At 43.8% G+C, this 10,058-nt stretch overlaps 1 protein-coding gene across 1 annotated transcript in view; it reads left to right on the forward strand.

Annotated features, from left to right (window-relative positions):
- The window catches only part of PTCH1 (patched 1), a 79,523-nt gene that overhangs the window by 64,685 nt on the left and 4,780 nt on the right, over positions 1 to 10,058 (forward strand). The window contains exons 18-22 of the mRNA XM_003783001.2: positions 264 to 544; positions 2,142 to 2,279; positions 5,393 to 5,535; positions 8,663 to 8,762; positions 9,273 to 9,527. Of these exons, the coding sequence (XP_003783049.1) occupies positions 264 to 544; positions 2,142 to 2,279; positions 5,393 to 5,535; positions 8,663 to 8,762; positions 9,273 to 9,527 (917 nt within the window). The remainder of the gene's footprint in view (positions 1 to 263; positions 545 to 2,141; positions 2,280 to 5,392; positions 5,536 to 8,662; positions 8,763 to 9,272; positions 9,528 to 10,058) is intronic.

Consider the following 10,058-nt stretch of genomic DNA (forward strand, 5'->3'; position numbering starts at 1 on the left):
CAGAGGTGAAAAAATTTACACACATCAAAGTCTTCTCCCATGACCCCAGCACCACTTCAGGAAAAATCAAAGGTTGATTAAAATTATTTTAAACCAAATATGAAAATTGTAAAGACCCAGAGCTGTCACCAGCAACTGTTTCTCTTTTGTGCTGAAAGAAGTGCAGCCAGTAAGCTTTCTAGCATGGTCCTCACAACAGTAGATCTTCACAAGGAGTCCCTTCACCCTGGGCCCTCCGTTAACCTGTGGCTTTCTCTGTCCAGTCCCAGCAGCAGAGCCCATCGAGTATGCTCAGTTCCCGTTCTACCTCAATGGCTTACGAGACACTGCAGACTTTGTGGAAGCAATTGAAAAAGTAAGAACCATCTGCAACAACTACACGAGCCTGGGGCTCTCCAGCTACCCCAACGGCTACCCCTTCCTCTTCTGGGAGCAGTACATCGGCCTCCGCCACTGGCTGCTGCTGTCCATCAGTGTGGTGTTGGCCTGCACGTTTCTCGTGTGCGCCGTCTTCCTTCTGAACCCCTGGACGGCCGGGATCATTGTGAGTTTATTATAAGGGTCTTTGTGGAAGTCAAATTCCTTTCAGCATAGCTCTTTCTGCAGCCGGGAAGTTTTGTTTATGTCTGGGCCTCTGGAGGAAGGTATAGATTGCATCACCCATAATGTATTTATTCTAGTCGAGGTGGTGAGGTTCATGGTTAAGGTAGAGAGCCTCTAATGGCCTTAATCGTATGTGCCCTCTCCTGCAGCTTTAAGATTTTTGTGGAAAGATAGGAGACTTTTTAAAGCTCACTTTCCATCACAGCTCTAACCGTTTATTAAATAAAAATACTGAGAGCAGAACTAATTTTTTTTTAATTCAAAAGTGTCATTTTGTGATCTCATCTCAGACCCAATAATATATTTTAGAAGGGTCTTCTGTATTTCACCAGGACGGATAAATTAGAGACGTTAGGATAGTGATATATGGAGAGATGAGTTTTAGAGGGGGTGTCGTGTGTTTTAACTCCAGGAGGGGGGAGATATGATAAACCAATATTACTAACCTGGTTTTTGGCATCCTTTCTTCCAAATACTCTGAAATTTGAAGTAAGTTTCATGTAGAGTCTAATAAAACCGTGGCAGTGTTTAAATTCCATGAGCTGTGGTATAGCCTTTAAAATGCCAAAATTATAAAAACAGAGACCAGGTTTTGTTTCCACACCGTGAGTCTGTGCAGCAGGTATGCTAAAAGGTAAATGTTTAGTCTGGGAGTTTTCGTGGCACTTAGCGATTGATGTCGTCTACCTCTCTTTACTTCTCCCCACCCCACCTCCAAGAGAGAAAGATCATTCTTCTCCTTTTCTTCCATCTGTGTAAAGTTTGTTGTTTTATTTATATTTTCTCCCCTTTGGCCCAAGGAACTCCAAAGTCTCCCTCACAGATTTTCTTTTCATTTCCCCTACACATTTTTTTTACAAGGAAGATGAAAGGCAAAGGGAAGGTTTTCCTTGGATTTAACGGTTTGCTTTGTCTACCCCTGGGTCTGCGCCTGTAACCCAACCCGTGTCAGCTGACCTGCTTAACCGGCTCCCAGATCATCCTCACTCAGCCTATGGGCTCTCCAACAAAACCCAAACCACTTACACCTATGAGAACTTGTATTCACCCAGTCCTGTCAGCATTCTTTAGGATGCACACTAGGGCCAAAAACTCAGTGATGAGTCAGTGGATGGTCTCTGATGGTGAAGGTCAAACAGAAGGAAAGATCTGCACGAAATCTGTAGCCAAAGGATGAGTCTGTGATTATAGAATTCTTTATAGATTCCCCTGGTGGAGTAGGAAGGAATTGTTTTGCTTCTAGAACAGGCGTATTAGAAAAATAATGCTAAAGTTAGCCTTTATGTACTCCTTCTGCAGTCTTACAAATTGATATTCCCAAATCCCCCCACCCCAGCAGGAATGCTGAGTTAGGGAGTAAAGACAGTTGTCCAAAGTTAGAGCAGGCTGCGACCTCCATTGTATTTGGGTCACAGGTATGTTCTTCTGCTCTTGATCTGAATGGAGGCCACCTTAGAACTTTAACACCCTGCCCCATTTGCAAGGCTGAGAGTGTACTGTGCTGTGCTGTCTCCCTCATGGCTGTGTGCCTTCTCCAGGTGATGGTCCTGGCCTTGATGACAGTCGAGCTCTTCGGCATGATGGGCCTTATTGGAATCAAGCTGAGTGCAGTGCCTGTGGTCATCCTGATCGCCTCTGTTGGCATCGGCGTGGAATTCACCGTTCACGTCGCTTTGGTACGAGAGACTTTCTAAGCAAAACTTTCCAAAAAAGCAACCTGTTTCCTTTATGCCTCTTTTATTCTAAGTGGGAACCTTCAAATTTCCCCCACACCTCAGAATGAAAAGGCTTCTAGAGTGCAGGAATTCCCTAGGAGTAGCTGAAATTTTTTTTCTGGATTCCTTTCTCTCCCAGGCACATGAAGAATAGTGTGGAAGTTAAAATGTTAGCCAGGCTTTGTCAGCTGTAGGCAGTCAGTGTGTTAAGAGTCAGCCTAAGAGGCCTAAGAGGGTCTGTGCCTCTGATGGTGACTGTCCTTAGCATCACCATTGGGTTCTGAAGTGGTCCACCGTGTTCCCAAGACAGACTCTGTGTGTGTGTGTATGCACACGCATGCTGGCATCCATGCATGCACACAGTGGTTAAAACAGTAATGAAGTGGGATTAAAACAAGACCACACTCATGGTGGCATGATGGAGAAGGCATAATTGAGGGAGAAGTCAATGACAGCTGAGGAAATACCCTCAGGCCTATGAGGGAAGGCTCCAGTGTGTAGCCTAGAAGAGCTGGCTCTCCTGCTTAAGCCCACCCTGCTCCGCAGACTTCCCAGCCTCTGAATTCATGACACCAGAAAGTAAGAGAACTAGAGTTGCTTTCTACAGGAATTGTCCCCCCCCCCCCTTCTATACCTTGTCCTGTGAATGCTTTGTTTTTAGGAAATTTAACTTCAGGAGGTATCTTTAATCCAAGAAGACAAGCCCATTAAATACATTCATCAGAGAGTTATCCAAAAGCCTCACAGCTATGTGTAAATTATGTGCCATCTGCACATGGGCTTGTAGCCTAAGGACTTGGGGTTAGCAGGCATTTGATAAATATTTATTGACTGAATAAATACTGATGTTTAGAATACCCTAGCTAGGAACCTTAGCATTGGACTTAGACCAAATTACTCTTAGCGTTGCTTTTGTAATCTCTAGTATTGATGTCTCTTCAGGCCGAGCACAAGGCATGTGCATGTCTGCACAGATGCCTTGTGCCTTCCGCAGTCTCAGGGCCATTATTATGGAACTTGGAGTTTGCATACCCTTGTGTTTCAGAGGGAATGTTTTGTTGAAGTTATCTCATTTTCCCCCCAGTGTACAATAAAAAGCTGATAATATGAAAACAGTGTTCTCTGAATTTTCTGCCTGCTCAAATTATTTTATTTCATTGAGCTGGGAGAAGGGAGAAAGTGGTTTGGTTTTGTTTTTTAAGAAGAGCACAGCATCCTAGAGCTTAGAAAACCCATAATTCTAGTACTGTTTCTTCAGAATGAAAATTTTGCTTGTGAATTAAAAATCTACAAGTCATTTTATTCTGATACAAATGAAAAGTCACCTTTTTTGGTAACTTGCACAGCAAAGGAGCATGTCCTAGAACAGATTTTTATAATGGAAATGCTAACTATAGTTTTATACTATAGTTCTTCTAATCTGAGTCTTTTTTGAGAATACTCTTCATAGTACAGTATATGGTATCCTACGCAGGATGTGAAATTTAAAGTAGGCAGTTACTGCTCTCACAGGGTCTGCAAGGGCGTAAGGTCATTGAAGAAGCCTCTTCTTCCATGAAAGTCTTTAAAAAGTCAACTAGTTCCTGTTTTATTTGTTGTGTGAGTAACATACAAGCTACATTTAGTAGGGTAGACTCAACTTGGCCTTTATAGCCCCCATGGTTCGAATATGGCACAAAACAACATGGTTCTAAATCATCTTGGTGATTTCTCCCAAGAGCAAAAGGCAACTATATGGGCCGTGTCTTTCCCTGTTCTGAAAAAGTAGAACCCATTTTGGAGAAATAATGAAAACTCAGAGCACACTTCTAGTGCTATGAGTACTAGTACTTCTTCATCTGTTAAGGAGAGTGACCATTCCTCTCCTTCCATAGAAAGATAACCAAAAGGAATGCACCCTGCAGAGGCTCCCAGCCTTCTCACAGCATATCCCAGAGCACCCTAAACCTTCAAATAGAGACCTGGCTGCTGGCTCAGCCTTCCTACCAGGGTCACACTCTCAAACCAGCAGTCTGATACACCAGAACTTACTCACAAATTTCCCATGTGTTTCTTTTTGTTTTTTTGTTTTTGAGACAGAGTTTCACTATGTCACCGTCAGTAGAATGCCATGGCATCACAGTTCACAGTAACCTCTTGGGTTTAAGTGATTCTCTTGCCTCAGCCTCCCAAGTAGCTGGGACTGCAGGGGACCACCACAAGGCCCAGCTATTTTTTAGAAACGAGGTCTTACTCTGGCTCAGGCTGGTCTCCAACATGAGCTCAGGCAACTCACCAGCCTCAGCCTCCCAGAGTACTAGGATTACAGGGTGTGAACCACCACACCTGGCCCCCATGTGGTTTTTCAACAGCACTGTTGCCCTGAAAGTGATTTAGGAATGCAAAAGAGCCAGAGATAGGGAGGCGCCTGTGGCTCAAAGGAGTAGAGCGCCGGCCCCATATACCGGAGGTGGTGGGTTCAAACCCAGCCCCGGCCAAAAAAAAAAAAAAAAAAAGAGGCAGAGATATATCCATACAGAGTTGGAATGGCCTTATCTTAAATTTACAGTCCTGTATTTTTTTGTGTGTTACCTCTGTAATGCTTAGAGGTACTCCCAACACATTAGTTTGAAACCATGGCAGAAGTTTTGAGCTCAGGAGTTCTAGACCAACCTGAGCAAGAGTGAGACCCCATTTCTAAAAATAGCCAGGCATTGTGGCAGAAGCCTGTAGTCTCAACTGCTCGGGAGGCTGAGGCAAGAGGATCATTTGAGCCCAAGAGTTTGAGGTTGCTGTGAGCTATGATGCCACAGCACTCAACCACTCAACCCCTCAACCCCAGGGCAACTGAGTGAGACTCTGTCTCAAAAAAAAGAAATTATATCAACCCCAAGTATAACTCAATGCCAGCAATACATCATGTTGGTAGATCTTACTAATTGATCTATCGTGACCAAGCATTTTAGTAGCTAAATAGTAAGATGTGAGAAGTTCTGCAGAGGCAGATTAAAGTAGCTCGTAACATTTAAGACAAAGCTGACGGCGTACTGTATAGAGTCCACAGATCTGATAATATGAACGTTCTCATTGCACAGGCCTTTCTAACAGCCATTGGTGATAAGAACCGCAGGGCTGTGCTTGCCCTAGAGCACATGTTTGCTCCTGTTCTGGATGGTGCTGTGTCCACTCTGCTGGGCGTGCTGATGTTAGCAGGATCTGAGTTTGACTTCATTGTCAGGTAAGCTGGAGTAGAAGAGAAGTCTTATTTTTAAAATCACTGTTATTAGCTCGTGTGGTCTTTGTTGCTTATTTGCTCCTGTATCTGGTAGATTGCAACATCTCTTCATTGTAACTCTTCCTGTCTGTTGAATTTAACTCAGAGATAGGCTAAGAGATAATAAAGACAAGCTCTCTTCTAGACCTATGTTGGGAAATAGCTTGAAGACAAAAGATGGAAGGTTTGGGGCTGGCAGCAAAGGCAGATCCACACCTTAAGGCTGAGGGGTCACCTGATGTCCCAGTGATCTGTGTCTCAGGTTAGAAATATCTACAGAAAGAGAGGACTGCCATTCCCTTTAATTGTTTTAATTTGACCTTTGCTTTATTTCCTTCAAAACCACAGAAAAGAAAACTTATAAATACTTAAAACTGTCAGCTAGACTTTATTCTTTTAAGAAGTGAAGATAATGTGCCAGGATTTCATATTCCAGTTCCCACAAAGAACTAGAACATTTAGCCTTTGACTTGTGTGTGAAGTTTTAGAAATCCGAGCCTGATTTGGATACTTCTCCGTGGATCTCAGAGCAAGCCGTTTCTGGTTGATTTGATTAGGAATATGACTTTGTGAAGTATAAAAGGAGAGTGAGTTTTCCTTTTGAAAGGAATTTGAGGACTGCAGAGAAAGAAACCATTTTGCTCTCTGAACAGCCCTGATGGCTTTGTGAGGTGGCTGCTTTTGGATGCAACCCTACTTTGTGGACAGGAGGCCAGAATCATCAATAAGCAGAAGACAGTTCAGAATGAGAGCTATGTGGTGCAGAACCAAGTGTGAGAAAGGATTGGTTTGTTTGGTTACTTTCCGTGTGTGTGTAAAGGGTAGGAGGCTCTCCTTTTCAAGTAAAAAGAAGACTTCAACTAGAAGTACATTTACTGCAGAAAAAAGGTGAATCCATTGGTCAGTGTGTAACATAGCCCATTAGCCAAAATCAGCACCATTCGGCCTTCCTAAAGTGAGTGCCAGGGTTTGCATAGGGGGAATGAAGACCAGCCCTCCTCAGATGGCACTGTTGCTGGTGTGTCGACTGAGGCGCTCTTCCAGTGCTGGGAGGTTTGCAGGGGGCGTGAGTTGCAATAGGAGGGCAGACTCTGCATTTACAGCCAGCTCCCAGGCCATGTTTATGCCAATACCAAAGAAGTGCCTGACATAGTTAAAAGTTTTGATCTGTTTTGTTCTAATCTCTTAATTTGAATTCAAATTTTCCTTTATTTTCTTAGCATACACTTATTCAGTCATTAGTATTGTCACATTACTCACATTAAAAGCCTACTGTCAAATACTTAGTTTTGCATATTTAGGTTCTTCTCATATAAAACAAATGTAATGAGCACTCCTGTAAGTGCCATCTGGCGCCATAGCAGATCACATAGACCCCAGAACCTTCTGCATAGCTTAAGGTCTTGGAGGAGAGAGACAAGGTCACAGGCAACTCAAAACCAGGGAAAACATAGGGTGCCCTGGGATCTCATGTGTGAGAGGAGGGTCTAACTGAGCCCTGTGGGGGATGCTAAGTGAACCTGATTTGGAGCACCCAGCTGGGAACCTGCAGGGTGGAATCCCAGCTCTCTCAATCTCACCCCCAGCTGCTTGCTCCTTCCCAAAGATATCAGGGTTCCTGTTTCAAGCACTTAAAAGGGCTTCACATTTTCTAGAACTGGATGGATTAACCTGATAAAGCCCTCACTGAGGTCACATAAATGAGCAGACATTGTATACACTAAGCCGTCAGAAATCTAATTGGTCTGTTTATGCTGCAGCTAGATGGATGGGATGCAAATGTCTTAATGCCTGCAGCTGATATATGCCTCCTCCGAAAGTTCCAGCAGTTTACATTAGAGCAAGACGTTGGCTGCTAGGCTTTTGCTAATGCAGCTCAGAAGTTTCTAATGTTTATAATAGCTGCAAGGTATTTGTATTTTTATAGGTATTCTCTCTCTGATGTCGAAACATATACAGACATGGCAAAGTTGGGTGCCTGTTCCATTTTTATGAACCACAGGACCATTAAAAGATAGATATCTTGCTCTCCCTCTTCCCAGAACATCCTGAGCCTCTCCCCCACTTTCTTCAAAGTTGCCCAAGAAATCATTAGTTCTAGAAATGCATCCTTACGTGGAGCCCGCGCCCTCCAGCTGTGTGGAATGTCTGCCAGAGGATGTCCCTGGCTGACAGGTTTACCTTGGTATTCCTGAAGGATCCCAGACCTTAGCCCTCAATGGTGGGAAAGCAGAAGTACTTGTGCACTCTCTTCTTCTGCCATGGTGCTGAGGCCTTTATGTTTGAATTGGCTGACGCAAAACAAGAGTATTCAGAGATGCTAAATTGTTCAACAAAAGATTGGCCGGCAGAGCAGCCCGCCATTGTGGAGGGCCCTCGCCCAGCACAATGCCCCTGCTCCCACAGAATGGGCAGCATTTTCTTTGCAGAAAGCTGGTTCCTGTGTTCTAAAAAGGTTGCAATTGGAGCTATTTGGTAAAACTGGAACTCACAGAATTCTAGGCAGAAAGTTGTGATTAATGAAAGCCCAGGGAAAGCCTTACCTGATACACTGGAGACTTAATTAGAGATTCTGCCGTAAGATGCAGAAGCATTTCACAGTGGATTAGCTGCCTGCAGAAGTGGGCTGCTTTTCCTCCTGGGCTAAATTGTTTAAATTCTACACCCTTCACTTCATTTGTTTGCTTCTGCTGGGTTTTCGTGAACAGGGCCCCTCGGCATTGTATTGCGCTTTCAGTCTGCTCAGCCATTCAGCTTGCATTCCATATTTTTGTGTTTGTGTAACACATTCATAAATAACATTACATGCCATGAGATTTCAGCAAATTAACAAACTAATTTTTTTTTCTTCCCTTCATGAACTAACACTTTGGGTTGTGGAATGTAGCCCTCAGAGTCATAAGGTAAAAACAAAAACAAAACCAAAAACTCATCTTATGCTGAATTTGAACTATGATTTTTTAACAGCCTTTTCAGTGGGGTGGGTTTTATTAATTTCTGGTGTTGACATGCTGCAGTATTTGGGCACATGAAGGGTAGCACGATTTACATCTGTCACAATGAATATTCCTGTTTCCCTTTTATCTTCAAGGTATTTCTTTGCTGTCCTGGCAATCCTAACAATCCTGGGTGTTCTCAATGGACTGGTTTTGCTTCCAGTTCTTTTGTCTTTCTTTGGACCATATCCTGAGGTCAGTAATTACACTGGGCGTGATGTCCAATCCACGGGCCACCTGAATGCTGTTTTTTCTGGTGCCACTCTTAATTTAGATATTTAGATCTGTTCCCATTTACTGATTGTTTTCCAGTAAATATCTCAATCATGGTGGCTTTTTCCCCCCCTTCAATTTAATGACTGTGGAGATATAAAACTGTGGTTTTGTTTTGGGTTTAAACCAACTGATTGGCAGTCTAAGTCTTATGGATCTATAGATAGAAAATGAAGACTTTGCATATTTGGGCTTGGAAAGAGTAAAAAGGGCATGTCTTGGCTTTCCATTGTGTGAGAGCAGAGGGCAATTCTTTTGCTCCAGCTATGGACCTAAGAATCCTCCAGGTGATGGTGGGGGGCAGGGAGTAATAAAGTGCAGTGTGGGAAGGCAGAGGACAGAGACGCCTGAATACTACTGTGCTTTGAACTTTGAGTATGGCCAACAGGTAGATGGATAATGGCACTTTTAATACGGAATCCTCTTAAATAGGTGTCTCCAGCCAATGGCCTAAACCGACTGCCCACTCCTTCCCCGGAGCCACCCCCCAGCGTTGTCCGGTTTGCAGTGCCTCCTGGTCACGTGAACAATGGGTCTGATTCCTCTGATTCGGAGTACAGCTCCCAAACGACAGTGTCTGGCATCAGCGAAGAGCTCCGGCACTACGAGGCTCAGCAGAGCACGGGGGGCCCGACCCACCAAGTCATTGTGGAGGCCACGGAAAACCCTGTCTTCGCCCGTTCCTCTGTAAGTCACCCAAGGTAGCAGAGGGGCCTTCCCACCTGTGGCAGTGGGCCAGGGAGTCTGGGGGAGGGAGGGCCCTGCCTGCTCTGATCAGCAGATCACGCAGAAGGTGGGAGGCAAAGATACAGTATATGTTGGGTTGAATCACAAAATTGCCAATATTTGCTTAAACTACAAAAATGTCATCTTCCTACGGTTCCTCATAATAGATCAAAGAGATATGGGGGCCCAAAGTGTCACCACACAAAGCATTAGCATCTATCTTATTTGGGGCAAATAAGGGCCAGAGAGAGAGTATTCCTCGCCCCCTTTTTTTAAGCTACATATTATTTTCAGATGATAACTTTTGAAAATTGTACCAATATCTTTATTGCCAACAAAAGTAGGCTTTTTCTTTTTTATTTCTGGTAACTTGAATCACCCTTGGTAGAAAATTATTTTATTTTATTTTTTTATTTTTTTATTTTTTTTTGAGACAGAGCCTCAAGCTGTCCCCCTGGGCGGAGTGCCGTGGCATTACAGCTCACAGCAACC

Source organism: Otolemur garnettii, unplaced genomic scaffold, assembly GCF_000181295.1.
Source record: "Otolemur garnettii isolate 467f Iridium unplaced genomic scaffold, OtoGar3 scaffold00006, whole genome shotgun sequence".
Classification (NCBI taxonomy): domain Eukaryota; kingdom Metazoa; phylum Chordata; class Mammalia; order Primates; family Galagidae; genus Otolemur; species Otolemur garnettii.